The sequence below is a fragment of the Rhyacophila brunnea genome, unplaced genomic scaffold, assembly GCF_057557595.1.
Source record: "Rhyacophila brunnea isolate RB1 unplaced genomic scaffold, BYU_Rbru_1.0 scaffold_15, whole genome shotgun sequence".
NCBI classification, from domain to species: domain Eukaryota; kingdom Metazoa; phylum Arthropoda; class Insecta; order Trichoptera; family Rhyacophilidae; genus Rhyacophila; species Rhyacophila brunnea.
The window spans coordinates 4253924-4274996 of record NW_028232806.1 but is presented as its reverse complement, the minus strand read 5'-3'; the positions used below and the strand labels follow the sequence as shown (position 1 = coordinate 4274996).

General features: G+C 34.9%; 1 protein-coding gene across 1 annotated transcript; it reads left to right on the top strand.

Annotated features, from left to right (window-relative positions):
* The first annotated feature begins 2500 nt into the window (after nucleotides 1-2500).
* Nucleotides 2501-20543, top strand: LOC147074821 (uncharacterized). Its single transcript, XM_085942881.1, has 7 exons — nucleotides 2501-2591; nucleotides 8353-8485; nucleotides 9630-9765; nucleotides 12574-13392; nucleotides 14915-15243; nucleotides 16321-16368; nucleotides 17835-20543. The coding sequence occupies exons 1-7, from the start codon at nucleotides 2536-2538 to the stop codon at nucleotides 17964-17966; spliced, it is 1653 nt and encodes a 550-aa protein (XP_085799007.1). The 5' UTR covers nucleotides 2501-2535; the 3' UTR covers nucleotides 17967-20543.
* Nucleotides 20544-21073: the final 530 nt, after the last annotated feature.

Genomic DNA, 21073 nt, shown 5'->3' with positions numbered 1-21073 from the left:
GGTTTGATAAGTGGTGGGAGGATCGATCCTTCGCCGATCGATATCCGCTCGCTTGATATCCGCTCGCTTAAATTTCTTTTCTGGTTGAACTTTGACACGAGAGGTCGTGGGAGGAGCAGCTCTGCGTGGTTACTGCCACGCGGTTGTAAATACGTTTCATTTTTATTATTAATTAATCTTAAGTTATTTGTTTTAATTATAACCTCACTCACATGTGGATATTTTGTTTAAACTAGGTTAAGTTGCTGAGGTTATATTATAGTTTGCAGACGGTAGCGCGTCTTTTGTATAACGTAAATATTCGTTTATGTTATAATACCATCGTGTATGAACGATGGTGAATTCCCTTCGGCGTTGTACCGCCATTATGTACTTTCGTAATTATTTGTTATTACGATATAGTAACATTGACTTTTAATTAAAATGTCATATTAAATACAGTGAGGTTAAATTATCACGGTATTTAATTTAATTGTACCCTATATTATGTTCTTTTACGTTCTTTTCTTTCACAGAAAAGGCTTTGGCGTCCAGTTCGAGCTTAGTTTTCAATGCTTGCAATTAACCGCTGCAACGGTATGATAAACACATCCATCGGATACCAATTGATTCCGATGGTCCTTTCCATAACAGGATTGGAATTCACCAGAGAGATAGTGCAAAAACCCATTACCCTGAGCTAGCGGTGCCTGTTATCCACATAGACTTGGATAACAGTGTTAATGGATCGTAGGTTGTATGTGGCCTAAAATAAATTTACTTAACAGTTCAATACTGTTTAGCTAACAATTATAATTATATATATTATTAAAAATATTTATTATATATTTTTTGTTTCGTTATCAAAGCAATATAGGGTAACAATATGCATAGCTAACGGACGTGTTGATTTGAATACCAATGCATGTGAGTGAATGGATATACGTGACTAAGCGATTAAGTGCAGCGCGCGTGAGAGGGATGCAACGTGGATGTTTTATTTATGCGATCGCACAATAAAGACGCATGCGTGACAGATAGATAAATCAAGATAGAATATTATATAATGTAATAGTACGTATAAAAAATCAGACTATTATCGCTTTTATTTCTTTGATATTTCGACGCAAACGTCTGGTAATCAATTGTGTTTGCGATGCGTCATAACAGGGTTGGCGAACCTTTTTACGTACGCATGCCAAAATTTCCCAAAAAATATATTTTGGCTGTCCTTTCATGGGAAAAAAATAATAAATAGTTTTTAAGATTTGTATTAAAAAGTTTATCTTATAAAAGTCTTCCGCCATGTTTCTAGCCGAAGGCATATCTTTTATTATTTGAATATATTTTATTATTAAAATACGCATTGTCATCATTATTTTGTAATATTATATGCATAATTATATAAGTAGGTTATATCTATTTGTATTTTTTTGTGATTTTTTTTAAATTATTTAATTGTGCCATGCACACTCATCTCGTGTGCCATAGGTTCGCTATCACTGCGTTATGATATAACCTCTTATTGGATAAATAAACAAATATTAAACACAAATTAATTAATAAAATTTTAAAAAAACTTGTACCGTTTAAAAAAAAAAATTCGGTTAGGTACATGTTCAAACATCATTTTACTCCCTACTTCAATTATAGTTTGTCAATTTATGGCTACGGCCGTATGTTGTAGCTTAACCACTGGGGAATGCCAAAAGAAATAGCGTATTTCAAAAAAACACTACCTTATTCTTAGGTCAATAATTATTATAAAACAATCATTATTCGTAGGATGTTTATCACACTTGAATGGTCAAAGACATAGTTTATAATTAGTATCTTTAGAATTATCTTAAAAATGTGTTAATCTTGCCCATTTTTTGAATAATAAAATGCCTAATTCTTGTCAAATTTGGGAACACAGATTATCAATATAACTTTTTATCGTAAATATTTCACTATAATAATGTCGATATAAATTATACTGATGGTTTTATAAATGCGTTTAAAAATTAATAAATGTAAAAAATCTTAACACCACTGCACATTTATGTACTGAAATATGACTATATTCTAAAACATTAGAGCGAGAGGTTTAAAAGAATACTATTTTATGCAGTCATCAAATGTTTAAAATAAATATAAAGGATAATAAGGCTTCAAAATTATATAAATAGATTATCTACAATGTTTAAGGTATGTCCAGGATCATGCTTTGAAAATAGAACAAAAGCTCCATTTTGACCTACGCTGAGCATGTCCCCCCTTAAACACAAATTAATTAATAAATTTAATGAATGTATTATTTATTTTATTTTATTCATAAGATGTTTTTGTTATGATTGTTATGAAAGTGAGAGGAAATGTGATGATTGATAATCTAAATGCCAATTTATGTGTGTGATGTAAATGTTGCCCAGGATGATGGGGGGAAGGGTCGCAGATATTTTGACTATTATAAAAGGGGATCACACTCCATACATTTTTTAATATTTACTTAAATGATATTTCCTTTGTTTTCAGATATGGCACAAAGGATGTTTCAAATGTCAAGAATGCAGTATGACGCTGAACATGAAGACATACAAAGGATACGGCAAAAATCCATATTGCGAAGCGTAAGTAAATGAAAAATGCTTTTTAAAATTTCCCAAGGACCTGCGTGCCGCATAACTGTCAAAAATGAAGAATTTGGGGTGTCTTTGGAGGCGAAGTCTGACCAATCTGTAGAGTTTGTAGGAAAGATTGGGTTGATCCACTGTTGGATGAAGGCCTCTTCTTGCTCCATTCATTCTTCTTGATCCCTAGTTCTTTGTTACCTCGTACAGCCACCGAACTTGAGTTCGTCTATCCAGCAGTTTTTAGAGCATCCTTATGAGCGTTTCGTGCCTCTCAGATGTCATTGTATAATGGAAATTGTCCACTCGCCGAGCGGCATGTCCAGTCCATTGCCATTTCATCTTCTTAGCGACCTCTATTACATCGCGTACTGTTGTCTTCCTTATATGTCAGTTTATTTGTGATATTTACATGTTATGCCCAACATCCACCTTTCTTTTAATTTTTTGTTTTATCTAACATGAAGAGTCCATGTTTTACATACATACATAAGTGTTGGTAGCACACATTGGTTGAACACTTGCTTTAGACACAATAGGAAGTCACTTTTGAAGATACTGTTCAGGCGCCCAAATGCACTCTATGTCAGTTAGGTTTTTAACTTAATCATTTCATCGATCCAGCGGCCTCTAGGTCTAACTTGCGCACATATTGTACCTCTGGATGACTAGATATTTGTCCGAAGATTGTCCTTTCTTCGAGCTATTTATCCAGCCCTTTTCCATTTGAGGTTTTTAGCGAAACTCTATTACATAGCAAACCCTTGTCTGTTTCCTAATCCACTCATTCGTCTTTTTGTTCTATCGTCTTATGCCCAGCATGCAACTCTCCATACCACATTGCGCTACTACTGTCTTTTACTTAGGGTCCATGTTTCACACATATATGTGATTACGGGAAGCACACACAGGTTGAACACTTTGCGCTTTAGGCACAGTGGGAGGTCACTTTTGAAGACATTATTCAGGCGGCCAAAAGCACACATGTAATATCCCAAAAAACATTTGTGTAGGTAAAGAGAAATTTACAAACAATTGCGTAAATTGTTTCACGGCAAATATATGTATAATAGATGTGGAATAGACTTTAGGTATATCGTTTGCGGTATGCCATATGTGGCAGTGTAAATGTTACATAATAAAATAATGTAAACAAAATATGTATGGAGAAGTGTTTTATGGGATAGAACATTTATTTTTGGACCGTGTTTATACAATTCCAACTGGAGATGATTCAGTTAAAAATATACTTGATAGATATAATATGAAGTAACTTCAGATTTGCCATAAGAGTATTTGAAAAGATCAAAGATATTGAAGAAAAAACTTCTTTGAATCCATGTCTTTGATTACCAACAAGGTTCTGCAAGATGCTTTCGAAAAAGTATAACTTTTGTTTTGGGCAATGTGGAAATATGTTTAGATAGCGTGGAGTGTATCCAGAGTGTAGGAAATAAGTGTTATTTTAAATTGATGCAGCCGCAAGGTGTGAAAGCATATTACAAAAACTTTATCCTAAAGCAGTAATAATGTTTCACTGAATATTTTGAATAACGCCCACGATGGCCGCGTGGCTGAAGCGTCAGCTTATAGCGTCGTGGATCCCAGGTTCGAATCCTGGGTCTGACAAGTACACGTATTGTTTTTCAATTTGTGTACGAATCGGAGTATGGATCTAATGGGTTGAGCAAGTGGCTGACATCCGTTTCTCGTAAAAACAAAATCTGTTAATACAAACGTCCACTCTGTGGAGGGCCATATGATCTTATTAGGATCGGACATGAAAAAATTATTTACTAACTCTATTGCCAGTGATGTCTCGTCCCGTGCAGGTAGGCAGATCATGGGTTGCTTAAAGGGCGGTAAATTAAGGAAAAATGCTAATAATTCAGTGAAGATGGTAAAAGAAGCGAAGGCAGAAGGAGATTCTCTTGGCTACATAACCCCCCATAAGCAGTGTTGCCAACTGTCATTACAGCTAATAAAACAAGTCATATGTCTTGATTTATCTGTCTGTAACAAAGCGCAACATAGCATAGCACACACATACTCTCTCGCATTGAACACATTGAGCGTATCGACAGTAATGTTGATAGGTGACACTGCCACCTATTATTTATTTATGATTTGTTCAGTAAGATTTAAGGTACAAAAGATGAGTGTGTTGATTTTCAAGTAAATCTGGTATAATATTCTAGCTTTATTATAAGAAATCTAAGCTGTTTGCGGTGTAACGCCATACGCCAGATGCGAATTTTGCAAGCTAGATGCCTATTCGAAAATGCTAGATCTGGCAAGAAACACTAAGTTGGCAACGCTGCCCATAGGTGACTCAATGTCCAAGGCGTTTGGGATTTGATACAATTAGCCCAGGACAGGGAGTCATAGTACTGTTTGAATACCACTGATCCAATCTTCATAACATGAATGTCCGCCCAACCTTTTACATACAATATGTAGAAAAATTAAATGTTATTAAAAGTTTATTTTCATTACAACTTAGCCCGATTCCAGGAATACTTGCATAGTTTGGCAAACCAGATGTTATGGCATTCCAGGAAATCGTGTTTTGTTTAAAGGAAATTCACAATCTGATTACACATACACTATTTTTAGTTCTCATTATGCATAATATAAGAAAAATGTAAACTCGCAATAAATTTATAGGTCAGATATCACGATACAGGCAAATTGTAATAATATAATATTAATCGGTATGTATTCCAGTGCTTAACCATTTCATTGTTCTCAACCTTTCTTTGCGAACGGAACCCTTGAATCAATTAGTAAAAATATATAACTGGCTGACATATTATCGTATTTCCTCGATTGTAAGATACATGTATGTTTTTTCCTATTTTGGTGTCTCTGAATTCGGGGTGCACCATATAATCGACGGCGTCTTGCAATCTCTGTAAAATTCCGCGCTTATGAATCATCACTGATTACTAGTAATGGGGAATCGATTGATCCGGCATGGCGGAGCAGGTAGTCAAGTTACAGTAGCAACTGCACAAACACGTTTAAGTTTGAATAAAAATTTTGTTCCTAATTACCATTTAAAATGTCAGCAAGAAGACTACATTTCAATGCTACATTGAAAAGAAAAGTTATTGTGTATGCAGAAGAGCACGGAAACAGAGCTGCAGGACGTAAATTTGTCATAAGTGAAGCGATATTGATCGGAGAATTGATCGTATTCCTATATTTTCTTGCAAAGCAATGACCAAATGCTTTAGGGGGCCTAAGAAACATGCACAAGTAGATGACGCTGTGTTACGTTTCGTTGTAGAAGGACGTGCAAGAAATGCTGCATCACTAAATGCTCTTGATGGCACAGAGGATGACAGACAATGACTGAGTGGAAAAATGATTCTGAAAAATCGGACACTGAATCTGGAGAAATGTTCAGACTCCGATGGTGATAATACATAAATAATATGCCTATTTTAAAATCCTTTGTATTGTGATTGTATGACTTGTCTGTTATAATAAAGTTTACTTCTGACCATGTTTGATCCTAAAAAGATCATTTATGAGCCTTCACAGAGTGGAGGCGTGTATTAACAGATTTTATTTTTACGAGGAATTGATGTCAGCCACTTGCTCAACCTAATAGGTCCATACTCTGACTACACAATTGAAAAACAATATGTCGCACCCTCGCAACTAAACTGCCACAATCCAAAAAAGGCAAACAGAGAAAATCAGCTTTGAAGTTTCTACCTTTCGCATTTTTGTACTGTATTTTTGAAATATGTTTAGATATTGAATGAAGTTTTGACTTGAATTTGATGACTTGGAGATATGAAATTTTTGGTACATATACGCGGACCTCGACTTACGAACGTTCGACTTTCGCACAATTCGCTATTTCGCACATTTCAAAAAAAATCGTTTTTTTAAAACGTCGCGCTAGCCGTGGGGTTAAGATAAGACAGGCAAGTGCATTTCTTGCGTCACTTGCATCCTGCTCGCACCCGTCACTTTGCTTGTGAGCTAGCAAGGATAGGTTTAGTCTTGCGCAGGAGCGCGTGCGGGCGTGTGATGTTGTGCGTTTTGCTAATTTTCTTCATTTGAAATATTTCACCCTAAAAATTTATAAACATGAGTGAGAAACGGAAAAACTGCAGTGTTGATACGAACAAAAAGAAATCAAGGACTTATAAAATTCACATGACGTTCTGATTGCGGTGAATCTTTTGCTTCAATCGGACGTTCGTATGATACAAACAGGTCTACTACGATATGTTCAATTTTGAAAAATAAAAATAAAATTAAGGAATACGTTCAAAATTGTGGTATTATCTTTAAAGGTTGTTTCCAAAGGACACGGCATAGTTATGGATGAAATGGAAAAATATTTGTCATCATGGATCAACGACCAACATCAAAAAGATGTCCCTCTGAATAATTAAATTATTCAAGCGAAGGCTCTTAGTTTCTACAAAGATTGGAACGCTAGAAAAAGAAGATTCTAACACGATTTTTCAAGCAAGTAACGGTTGGTTTATATTAAATTCACTGGAAAATCGGCTGATGCGGATAAAGATGCTGCAAAAGAATTTATTTCCTCATTATCCAAAATTATTGAAGATGGAGAATATTCCTCTAGCTAAATATTTAATGTAGATGACACAGGTTTATTTTGGAAAAAATGCCTAGTCGTACATTCTTATCTAAGGAAAAATCAGTTGCCCCTGGGCATAAACCTTCTAAAAACCGATTGACATTGCTTCTTGGTGGAAACTTGGCTGGTGATTTAAAATTGATGCCAATGTTAATTTATCAACCAGAAAATCTCCGAGCATTGAAAGGGAAGGATAAAGAATTGCTTCCAGTAATCAAATAAAAAAGCCTGGGTTTACTGCGTTAATATTAAAAGATTGGTTCACTTTACATTTCGTGCCAGCAGTTAAGCAATATTGTAAAGTTAATGATTTACCATTTAAAATATTTTATTTAAAATAAGAAAAAGAAGAGTGGCAAAGAGTTAACTCTTGATAACTTTTTAAGGGAAACACCCGCAAACCCCACTTAAACATGTCTCTTAAACATCTTATATTTACTTGATAAATAAATATTTCAAAATACCCACAATTTAATTTTTTTTTACTTCCCTCTACTTTCGAACATTCAACATTCGCACACCTTTTCAGGAACCAATTATGTGCGAAAGTCGAGGTCCTCCTGTACTATGAACGATAGACAATGAAACGTAGTAATTAACTCAAAACACGTAAATTTGGGCTTGTGGCGGATTAGTTGCGAGGGTGCGATGTGTACTTGCCAGACCCAGGATTCGAACCTGGGACCCCACAACGCTATAGGCTGACGCTTAACCCGCGCGGCCATCATGGGTATGGGTATACATAATGTTCTTACTTTTTATTATTGGTTTTTAAAAATTAGGGTGCGGCTTATAATCGAGGAAATACGGCATATTATGTTAAGGTCCAGAATAGTAAATTACAAAAGAGACATGAGTGTCCACATTTGTGCATTTTTTCCCTTGAAGTTGAAAATGTCCGTTTGAGGCGGACGAAACCGGTCTAATTAAATAATAAAAGTGGAATAAGTACTAAAAAATTTTGCGTTTTATTAAATTTACCAATAATACAATGATTTGACAGTTAACAGAATAAAAAAAACCTTGTCATGTTGTCAATGCTTTGAAATAATTATTTGTAATACACGTTAAGTAATTTAAACCAAAATGCATTAATTAACTAATCAATATTTGTTTTATTGATGGTTGCAGACATATACCAAAGGTGAAGCCGACGACAATGGCTGAAACCCCCGAACTGAAGAGGATAGCTGAGAATACCAAAATTCAATCCAACGTCAAGTACCATGCAGATTTTGAAAAATCCAAGGGCAAATTCACACAGGTATGTTGATCAATTAAATTTAATGTATAATATATTCTTCATTTTATTATTTATCAGCAGCTGTGACTGTATGACTTCTTGACAGTTTGACAAATACAAGCTTGAACTCATAGTAATAATATAAAGAGAGTGTGTATTGTTCAGCTATATGTAGCCGTGTTGTGTATAACGCACAGTAAAACCTCAATTTTATTATTATTAACTTAACTATGATGTACGGCTACCAAATTTAAATATAACACAGTTAACCATATTTTCTACTAAATTAACTAAAAGTAATTACCACTAACTTTATATTTAACACAAAAACAATAAATTTCAGCAATACATGCTCACAGTTTTCGAATGAATGGAGTCATTCAAACCAATATTTACCGACAGCGTGTACAAAAAATATTTAATTCAGCCGTAGAAATTCTATCTTACTCTTAACGCATATTGCGGAGAATATAAGCGGGTTGAATGCTTTCACACTCGCCCGAACTTATGATTCATTTTTGTTCAGGCCTTGAGCTGAAACATGTAATTTCGCCGAAGTGACCTACCTACTCCACATACATTTAAAAAATGATTTTATTTTATTTGACTGAAAATACTACAAAATTACATTGCAAAAATTTTGTTTCATTGTTAAAATAATTCCCTTGTAATAAAGGTAATTTATAAATTATGTAATAAATAAATTGTAATAAATAAAGGAAACAAAACGTTAGAAATTAGGATAACTAAGATTAACCATTTCGTATTGAATCAAGTGCTATTATGATTGTGAATAACAATTAAGTTAGTCATCATCATTGATGAGGGTTGTTTATTTGCGCATTGCATCAGTGTCTGCTCAACATATTTGTGGTTGGGCATTTTTGATTAAACAATAAAAATACCCAACCTCGTATTGCATTCATAGTTCACTAAAATATCTTTTAGCTGACACTTATATGGAATTTCTGTGTGAAATGACGATTTATGGATAATATTTAATAGGTAAAATTAGGCTATAATCTAATTGAATCATAATATATCAAATAACCATAAAATATGTCAAAAATGACACTTCAAATGATACATAAAGTTCATATGACTCCCTCTGGCTATATTATAATCGAAATTCTTAGGATTAAAAACTTTATTTGATGTTACACAGGTTGCAGATGATCCAGAGACTTTACGAATCAAAGCGAACTCCAAGATTATCAGCAATGTTGCGTACCACGGAGACCTGGAGAAGAAGGCTGCTATGGAGAAGCAGAGGACCATCAATGACAATGGAGAAGTTGTCGGTACGTCAATGCCTTTTTTGTGTTCAAACATCGCTTATCATCTAGTCAAAGCCGTCAATAGCTAAACCAATGTAGTTCAAAGACGGATACAAAATTTTGATATCTAATAGTGTCTTACTCCCTTTATTCAATGAATAATTTGCAAGATTTAAGAATGTAGCATTCTTTATTAAACATACATTATTTGGAACACCTCGGAAACAGTAACAAAAAATTTGTGCCAAATAAAAATGCTGGATATGCCAAAAGGTTTAATGTTCATGAAATATGATTGCAATCTCTGTCGGTTTATAATTTATGTGATATTAGTGGCGAAGGGTGGAGGTAGACTGTTAAGATCTGACATAAATATTGCACAAGATGGCCGCGCGGCTTAAGCGCCGGCCTATAGCGTTGTGGGTCCCAGGTTCGAATCCTGAGTCTCACAAGTACACATATTGTTTTTCAATTTGTGTATGAGCCAGAGTATGGACCTAATAGGTTGAGCAAGTGGCTGACATAAATTTTTCGTAAAAACAAAAATCTGTTAATACAAACCTCCACCTTGTAGAGGCCTATATTATGATCTTATTAGGATCGGACATGGTCGGAAAAAAAACCAAGTCAGTCAGTCAAATGTATTTGTTTTCATTGAAAGTGTAGATAATGTTTGTTCGTTTTTAAAATTCAATTAAACCCTGCCCATTCCAAGCCATAGTTATCACCATCTGTAATATATTCTTAATTCAACAAAAACAAATAAGTATGACTGAAAAAGTGTGCATTATTTTTGTCGGATCGCCCATCGCATACCGAAACTATTAAGGTTTGGTTAGACACGGCTTAATTGAACTTTGTCAGTCATACTTATTTGTTTTTATTGAACTAAGAAAACAATTTGCAGATGGTGCTGGTTAGCTTTTAAAATTCAATTAAACCTTGTCAATTAAATCATAATAGTTTAGGTACCCTAACTACTACACCCACGGTGGCCGCGCGGCATAAGCGTTGGACTATCACGCCGTGGGTCTCAGGTTCGAATCCTTGGTCTGGCAAGTACACATATTGTTTTTCAATTTGTGTGTGAGTCAGGGTATGGACCTAATAGGTTGAGCAAGTGGCTGACATCCATTTCTCGTAAAAACAAAATCTGTTAATACAAACCTCTACCCTGTGGAGGCCCATACAATCCTATTAGGATCGGACATGGTCGAAAAAAAAAAAAGTTTAGGTATGCGATGGGCGATCCGACAAAAAAAGTGCACATTTTTTCATTCACACTTGTTTGTTTTTGTTGAATTAAGAATATATTACAGATGGTGATAACTATGGCTTGGATTAGGCAGGGTTTAATTGAATTTTAAAAACGAACAAACATCTACACATTGTAGTATTATTTCAATGAAAACAAATACATTGGACTGACTGACTTCACATTTGTTTTCTTTGAATTAAGAATACATATTACACTTTGTTGTTGGTTAGTTTTTTTTAATTCATTAAACCCAGTTGGTTTGGTTTAAAACAATGATACTCAACATTTTTTTTCTTCGGGCCAAATACATATATTTGTAAAGTAACGCGGGCCGCATCACTAATGGTGTGACGAAAAAAATCATGAAACCCTCCCTTTTTTACAAACATTTTTGAGATTTTAAAAATTATAAACAAAAGTAATGTGTATCCAAGCGTTTATTTCAAAATTAAAAATCATGTTCCTGATAATAAATGTGTTTCGGGCCGCACATAAAAGCTTAAAGGGCCGCGAGTATCGCTGATTTAAAACCATAATAGATATAAAATATAATTATGTCTATAAAATATCTGTAGTTATGTATGATTTCATGGCATAATTTTAGATATTATATAGATAGACGACTATTTTTTTTACTAATATCTACCACGGCTTGGATAGGAGATAGGGTTTAATTGAATTTTAAAAACTAACCAACACCATCTGTAAATTGTAGTCTTAGTTCAATGAAAACAAATACGTATGACTGACAAAATTTTTTGTGCATTATTCATATCGGATCTTAACAGCCTACCACCACCCTTCGCCACTGCTACCTACACTATATTTAAAAATGCAATAAAAGTGATTTTATCAACAATGGCTTATACAATGTTTATGTTTGAGGCAGTCTCATTGGTATTTAGTTTATGTTGTTTTAAAAAGTGCTTTAAAGTTTAATTGGTTTGGGGTTAGTTTATAATTTATATTATGTGATACTAAATCCCGTGTATACAACAAAAAAATGATGATTACCATCCAAGTGGATGCCTCCACAAGAAAATAAATCTTTGGAAAACGCTGATCTAGTCGATCAGCGGTATAAATTAAAGATGCAAGAAGGGTGAGGCTTTTTTGTGTTCACATTTTTATTATTCACGCACATGTCTTGTCAAATGCTAATTTCATTTTGTGTTTTTCTTTCTGCTTTTTTTTATGTTGTGGCGCCACTGACGGGGATTGACGGCGAACCTATTGTAAAAATCATGAAATCGAAATAATCGGCACTGTCAAATTAAAATATTAATTTAATAATTGTCCGTTGAAATTTGTAAATATTTTTCTTGTGGTTTATGGCTAAAATGTGTGGTTTAAAAAAACTATGTTGTGTGTGTATGTTAACATTATTTGTCTTAATTTATTTGTACACGGATAAAAATATTAACTTAATCCATAATCTAAATTGCTTATGATTCAAAATAAATCGGGATTATTTAAAATGATTACTGAAAATATATAAATATCGTTAAAAAAATATATGAATATTATTACCGTTAAATGACATTGTTACAAATGAATTTTGCTACAAAATGTAGAGCTACCGACTACAGATAATTACCAGCACCAAATTGACAGCTATGTATCGGAAATGCTACCACCTTCCATGCCGCCTCCGGCCGTACCCTTGCCCCAGACGACTGCCGTCAGTCAGGTGCAGAGGGATCACAGACAGAATCACAACAGGCCGTCGACAAATAACGATGTCATTTTCAACAGTCGGCAGCCGACCGCCAACAATGCTAACAATTACAACGCGAACAACTCATCTTCGACGACGTACTACGGCGGCAACGTAACTCACAATAGCAACCAAAGCGCAGCGTATGGTGGGAACACGTATGATAATTATAACGAAAGTAATGAAGCGGCGAACGGTTATAACCAAAACAGAAACCAAAATAACCACCACGCCGATCACGGTTCGAATCATCACTACCTACAACAGCAGCATCAGAATGTAAACTTAAGTTACAGTACCCATGAGGGTTCGAGAGGTCATGAAAATCAACGCGGTCACGAGATGCAGCGAGGTGTCGAAGCGCAGAGGAATATCGACGCTCAGAGACTGCATGAGGCGCAGAGAAATACGTCAGGTCAGAGAATTGGCAGAATCGCCGACTACGATCCGATAAGCGACGGACCCAGGAGCTCGCCGCTGCCACCCAGGCAGGGGGCCACCGTTGTCTACAACAGTGCGCCGGCCAACAGGCAACCGGTGCAAGGACAGGGGCAGGGACACCTTAGCCAGCAGCAGTTGATGATGCAGCAGCAACAGAGTCAACAGCAAATGTTACAGCAACATCAACAGTTGTTACAGCAACAACAACAACAACAAATGTTACGGCAAGCTGTTGGTAAGTAACAGTTGTGCTTTGTGGTTTTTCCACATTCCTTTTTCAAAAGTAGAATCAATCAGTCATTGCTGACCAAACTTAACCTTTTGTGAAAATATGTGATTATGAATAGCAGTTTACTTAACACCCACGTTTGCTTATTTTGTAAAGTGGCAGTCATCTTCGTATAAATATGAAGTAGTAGGTCACGGATTCGAGTCCGCAGCCGGTCAAGAATTGCATGTCTGTTAATAGAACCTCATTCACTGTGGAGTTTAAAATTTACTTAACTATTATCATTTGAGTCATATAAGGTCCTACTGACTTACATTTTATTATGACTGCAGATAACTTGAGTTCCACAGATCGCTGCTAATCCCCCCCTCTGCTATGTACATATCTATGCATCCCCGCTTCTGTCCTTAACACATATACAGCGTTATAAAATCGCAGCCTGAAATGTTGGTAATAGAATAATCCTCTTTTTTTTAACCCCAAAACCTACAGAATAAACATTTTTAATAATAACTTTTGAAGAATTCACTTTCTTACTGATCACATATTTTAATTTGTGCATTTTTCTTATAAATATACAAAACTGCTTATCAAAAAGAAATCCGGATAATCGACGTCCGCAGAGCCAAGGTTTCACTGTTGTATGAATGAAATTATATTTAAAAATTTATTAGAATAGTAATCCATTGATTTATCATTTAGGATAGACTTTCAGCTATGTTCACAAAGGTTTGAAGCGTACACAGTTTGTAAGGCAGTTGGGGTCGTGCCAGTGGGATTTATATTGCTATAATGCAGGTAAGGCCAAACTGAACGTAGACTATGTACGATTTTTGTTTATAAATGTCTCCATGACTACAGCGAAAAAATCAAACCTCATTGAAGAGATAAATTTAATGTTTAGTATTAAAATTATAAATTAACAGTTTCACCGATTAATAAAAACTACAACTATTTTATAAGCGTAATGTATCCACTGAAGAGATTTGCAAGTTTTGAAATAAAATTTCATTCATACAAAATATAAATGTAGTTTGTTGCAGAAATGCAACACCGCATAATTACTGCTGAATAAATCAATACTTACTAAGCCAAGGTAATTCTTGAATAATCATTTAAAATCCAGACATTTGTCTCCTGTAGGTATACAATGATACTCAACCTTTTTTTCTTCAGGCCAAATACATATATTTGTAAAGTAACGCGGGCCGCATCACTACTGGTGTAACGAAAAAAATCATGAAACCACCCCTTTTTACAAAACATTTTTGAGATTTTAAAAATTATGCGTGTTTTTTAAATTAATCGTGTGCAATAGCAACACTCTTATACCAGATCTGATATGGACCATAATGACAATCTCTGTCTGTGTCACTATCTGTGCGTCAAAGTCGAAACGAACCTCAAGATATACGAAATTCCTGATAATAAATATGTTTCGGGCCGCACATAAAAGCTTAAGGGCCGCAAATTGAGTATCGCTGGTATAAGATATGGTGAAAATAATATTATTTTTGGAATTATTCAGTGAGCCAGCAGCAGACGCAGTCGCCCCGGCGTATCGGTTCTGTGGCTGACATGGACCCTGCCAACGACCCGTACTCGGGAGGACCCCCCGCCCACATGTCCTCCCCCCACCACCACCACCAACAGCAGCAGCAACAACCTGTGCTGATGATGCAACCGCCGCAGCACCAAATGCAGCAGCAACAGTCACAACAACAAATGTTGCAGCAGCAGCAACAGCAAATGCACCTACAGCAGATGCAACAGCAGCAACAACAACAACAGTTACAGCAACAGCATCAGCAACAACAACAGATGAGCAAGCAACCCGCCTCAGCCGGGATTCCTGGGGTATTTTTTTACCATTTTTTATGAAGATCTTAATGAGTACTGAGTCTCTGATGAACAAATCTGGGAGTCAGTTCCACAAATACTTAGAGGTGGCCTTATGTAATACTCTGACAGCCAATAGACACTTAATGGCTGAATTGAGAAACGCAAGTGAAAACACTATCAAAATTATTAAGCATTTAGTTTATTTTGTTTGCGATAAAGCAAAATTATATTGAGTTTTAAATGTCAGTCGTTGGTCGATAATATTTGAAAGGTACAGGAGAAAAACGTGTTATGTCACACAAATTTCAAACTGAGATATTGTTGATCAAAGACTTTAAAGACAATGACTCTAAAGAGCGTCAGTTTTTGTCTGGCGTTGCTTATAGCGCTCATCCATTCGTCTGGCGTTTCACTGGGGGAGACTTTTGGTTCATGATTCCTATGCACTATCAAGAGTGTCAAGTCTGACATGAATGTAGACCATAGACAATACATGTTTTTACCCTGAACGAAATGGACATTTCTTGTTTTTAGCTTGTATGATGCGTATGGCACCATTTTCAATCGCAAAAAATGACTTTGTTTTTTTAAGTATGTGTAACCAAGTAAAGCATATTACTATAAGCGACATCTATGCATCCACATTGACAGTCTACATCATTTGGAATCGTATTATAAACATACCAATTCGAAAGTTAATATTATTAACTCTGGCTGCTAGATGGCGACAGCTTTTCATAAAATTATTTTTTTATTTAAACCGAAAAAACCAAAATTTTTTCTGGTTTGGTTCTGCTTTTGGTCCCGATAAAAATAACAGTTTTTCCAGTTCGAAGCCTTGCTCAGGCACATTGGTTCATATTTAAAAAAAAAAACCCCGAGCTCTTAAAACTGATTCCAACGAAATAGTATAAACTCATTCAATCAATCAATTTAAATTCAATTTCTAACAAATACTCTCTGTCGACAGTATTACATATCTAATAATTACCAATGAATTTCTAACTTGTATCAAAAAAATAATCATTGTAAATGTATTTCCTAGTAACAACATTGGTCCATGTTTAATTAATTTTTATTCTTTTTTTTCAGAGAGTGTACATTGCCATGTATGATTATGAAGCCACCGATTCAGATGAGGTAAATACTATTTTGATTAACTAACTACTAGTGTTGTAAGCGTAAAAAAATAATATATATTTTACAATGAAACACATTATCCTAAAATCGCAAATCGCATAGAAAGGAAAATAGTGAGGTATCACCATTAGATAGAATATCTCAATATAAAAGAGGACTTTCTCGCAGAGAATTTCAGTGTTGACCGTTATTTAGAGTTCATTTTTCAACCACATCCATCGGTATTCACCTGTCGAAATAATGAAATTTGTATGAGCAGACAACAGAATCATTTACAATATGACCCTTTTATTCTTCAGGTACAGTGTCCATTAGTAAGTCAATGCAGTTAAAGGGATTACAACTATTGTCATTATTTTTCACAAATGTAAAATACGAACTCCGTGTTATAGGCGTCGGCCATCTCATTAGTATTCCGACACAGGTGAATGGTTTATGGTGGAAATCCTCATCCTCTCGTATTAGTATGTCTTGCGTCACATTACTTGCCCCGTCAAGTTCATTGTCATTGGCTACATTATCTTACGCAAGTTATTCAATGGTAAATTGCAGCGTGTGGGTCGGAGTCGTTCATTGAATCGTAATATTAATAATGTATTACCATTATTCTGTAATACTATCGAATTAAGTTGTTGTCAAACGCTGTCTTAGATAATAGAAACAAACACTCGACGTATGTGCGATCGGCAATGTGACAAGCAAACGTCGGATGGTCTATTCAACCCTTTGATTTCACGGATGTGCACACGCACGTTCTTGTTCGATGGTTTTACGCTCATTTGAATATTTCTCAACGTGTGTACCATCTCACTCGATGCTTTTTTGTTTGATATCGAGTAAACAGCTAGATGCGAAAAAGATTCAAGGTCCATAATTCTTGCTCGATGTTTGACAGAAATTCGCTTGAGCATGTCTCAACGTGCAGCGCTTCGACTGAGCGTTTTGTGTCAAGCTGCTCAAGCGTGTGGATGCAACGACGAGCATGCTTTCAAGTCGAACATGTACGATTGAGCGAAACCATCGAGCAAGAACGTGCGTGGCTACTTAGCATAACACTTTAGTTGAGATTGATTTTCAATGGCTTCTGCACTGAGATCAAAATACATAGACATTAAAACTATTAATTGAATTGGCATGTGATAGAACTCCATTATAATCGTTTTAAATCAACATTTTTTTGTTATTTCTACTATAATTGAGTTATATATTATGTTGATAGCTGTTTTGACCTATGAATGTTCTGAAGATGGGTTCATAGGCTTAAATAGCTGTCAACATAAATATGTAACTTAATTATCGTAAAAATAACAAAAATCATCGTTTTATAATCAATATAAAGCGTACCTTGGGCTACAAAGGCATTCAATGCTACCACACTAGAAAACAATATATAGCTATCAAAATGACAGTATTGCTCCCTCTAATAAAATTGTTTGATTTTGTTGAATAACACGTTTTCCTTTCAGGTGTCATTCCGCGAAGGCGACATGATAACGAATGTGTCAGCGATAGACGAAGGCTGGATGACGGGCCGTGTGGAGAGGACCGCGCGCACGGGAATGCTGCCCGCCAACTATGTTGAACTCGCGCAGATTTAAACCCACACGCAACGTTGTATGCAGGGCTAGTGGAAAACATGGCCATGTTTTCTTCTACCCGTTATATTAATAAATATATATCGTGTCAATTTCTACTTTCCAAAACTATATCTTTCCATTTTTAAACATTCTTATTTAAAAATTCCAATACTGCCAATGTTTATACTACGTCATGCCAATTTAACCTCACTTTAATAAAATTAGACCGCTCGGTTAAAATTATGTTTTTAAATGAACCATTTTTGTATTGTTACTGTTCTGGGATCAATTCCCAGCTGGGTGAAAAAATCATAATAGTATCTGTCGTGTTGATTTTTCCATGAGTGATTTCTTTTGGTCACGTATTTTGATATTTATGCTACGAATTCTCCACTTTGTTTTTTAGCGAATGTTTAACAACCAATTCTCATAAAAAACACTGTTGTAAAACATTCAAATAATGCTGTAGACGTATGCTCCACTTACGAGCAGATCGAAACGATATTTAAATATCTTTTACAATCTTGTATTGTAAAACTAATTATTAACTTAGACTAATTTGATTACAATGAAATTTGGTGGAATTAATACTTCACAATCCCCCGTATAGGCAGGGATGATCACACGATTTTTAATGGCGTACCATTATAGTGGGCACAATCTATTATACCTAATTAGGGGTATAGATAGCTTCTATATATTGCTGTGGTAAAGGGTCGTTTAGGCTGTGGACATCCGATATAAATAGTGCATGCTAAACTTTGTCAGACATACATATTTGTTTTCATTGAAATAAGAATACAAATTGCAGATTGCATTCGTTACTTATTAAAATTCATAAGTAATCGTATTTTAAAAACAATGTGCAATTTGTATTCTTAGAAATAAGTACGACTGACAAAATTTAGTGTGCACTATTTATGTCGGATCTCCGCAGCCTACCACCACCCTTCGTCACTTCAACGTCTAGAAGACAGCTGATGTGTAGTGTACATTGACAGTATAATAAAATTCCTTTAACATTGTATTTATTTTCTATGTATAATTATTAACTCTTCATCTGATATGATCAATCCAACGATTAAAAAAAATATGATTCGAATTATTGTACAGAAACTCGCCTTGTCTAAAATCAAACCGGCGCATCTATTCTATACACGAGACTACTATCGGTTGTTAACGAGGGTAGTTTATCATATGCTTGTATTGAAGTATTATAATTGTTACAATAAGTTAGCCGTCTAACCAGTCAAATCTGTCTATCTCGCTCTAAAATTTAGCACATCCAATAGAGGTGCTGTTGAAACATAGCACTTATTGCAACAATTATAACTAACTTATTGTAATTGTTACAATAAGTGCTAAAACTTCGATACAAAAATATGAAAAACTACCCTCGATAGCTGCCGGTAGCAGTCTTGTGTATGGAATAGATGCGCAGATATACTTTGATTTATGACATTTCATCATTATTATATATAAATAATGCGCATTTTGAATCTACTACTGGTCTTATTCCACAAAATTTAGATGCATGGATGAATGAAACACTCTCGTTTAGTCAGCAATTGTATGTATATATCTCATGTTTTCAACGTTCAACGGTCAAGATCGCAGACACCACCACCACCTGTTGAATCTTAACACCCAAAATGGTGATTGACACATGTCATCATAGAGGTATTAAATTAAAATAGGGGCAAGGAATCGGCTTTCTCATACAGCTGAATGAAGCAGGCCAACAATAGCCGACAACTTACGAAAAATAGCGACGCGATAAAAAAAATTTAGGGCATCACAGAGGATTTACTTTGGTCATTATAACGTACCCATATAATATAATGTTAACGATCAAATTTTGCCACAAATTGATTACCAGCCCGCCCCACCATACTTTTTCGCCATACTAGCCGGCTTCACCATACTTTCATATAACCTACCGTCCCTAGCACGTCATAAAGATGTGATCAGCCTCAAAACTCACTTGGGGAGTCAATTACTCCATGATATATAATATAATATATAATGTTCTCGTAAATGTGTTATTTAAATATTGAATGATTCATATTTCGGCTTCTCTCCTGATCTGTCTGTTACCAGAACAGGCAAAGAAAATGCATAGTATCTGCACTGCGCTTCCACATAGTGCACTTCTTGACGTGAGTTACGTATGTTAATTTCATTCCTGTTTTGCATAAAATCAATTAGCGCTAATTGAAATTCACCTTTCACTTACGCCTATTTGTGTTTGAATCTGACGTATTGTAAGGAGATTTTGTTATCTTGAATTTATGAAATGATAGTTGTATTATGTCTGTCAGCGTGAAATAAATAAAATTTGAATTATTGAAATGCACAATGTTAATGATTGGTAATTTACGATTAGTATTATAAATACCAACAACTTTATATTTCGTTTTAAATTTATTTGTACTTATTCCACAAAATATAATATGTATTAGTTGTTCTGTATATTTTTTGTTAACCAATTGATAATGTCCATCAGGATGAAACCGCTTTTGGATCTATATTCATATTTTGTGTTGTATTTATTACTTATGCAAAAAAAGTACAAATAAATTTATAACTAAACATTTTAAAAACCGTTTTGTTATTTTTAATATCATATCATATCACCAAGAATTAACAGAAAAAATAATTAATAATAATAAAACGTAGTCGGAGCAACGCTGAGAGAGAGAAAGAAAGTGATGCAAAAGGCCTGATTTAAGTGAAGTCCAGTACCAATAATCACATTCGCTCTACGTAATTCCTGCGCTCTAAAAGAATCTGCGTATTTCAAGGCCAATTGTTCCACTATGACAGATTATTTCTTAATGCAGCATTATACTATATACGACGATGTATGTATGTACATCAACGCGACTGGCACGTTTGCATTAGTTGGCCATTAGATATAATTAACATGATATTTAAATGTTGTAATTAATTAGTAATTATCTGGTCAGCAGTGAATGTGATAATTATATCGACTGTGTTTAGGAAAAAGGGCGTAACCCCCGATTTTTCGAAAAGTGCTTTTATTAGATATTTACAATGTATACAACTAAATACACATTCTGTAAAAAGGAAGTAAGCCGCAAATGCCGATTTATTATCTTAATTCA

Excerpts from the sequence above, each read along its gene's own strand:
- LOC147074821 (XM_085942881.1), top strand. The coding sequence starts at position 2,536 with ATGACGCTGAACATGAAGACATACAAAGGATACGGCAAAAATCCATAT. Across the intron at positions 2,592-8,352 it reads AAAAATCCATATTGCGAAGC|ACATATACCAAAGGTGAAGC; the intron begins GTAAGTAAATGA and ends TGATGGTTGCAG. Across the intron at positions 8,486-9,629 it reads CCAAGGGCAAATTCACACAG|GTTGCAGATGATCCAGAGAC; the intron begins GTATGTTGATCA and ends GATGTTACACAG.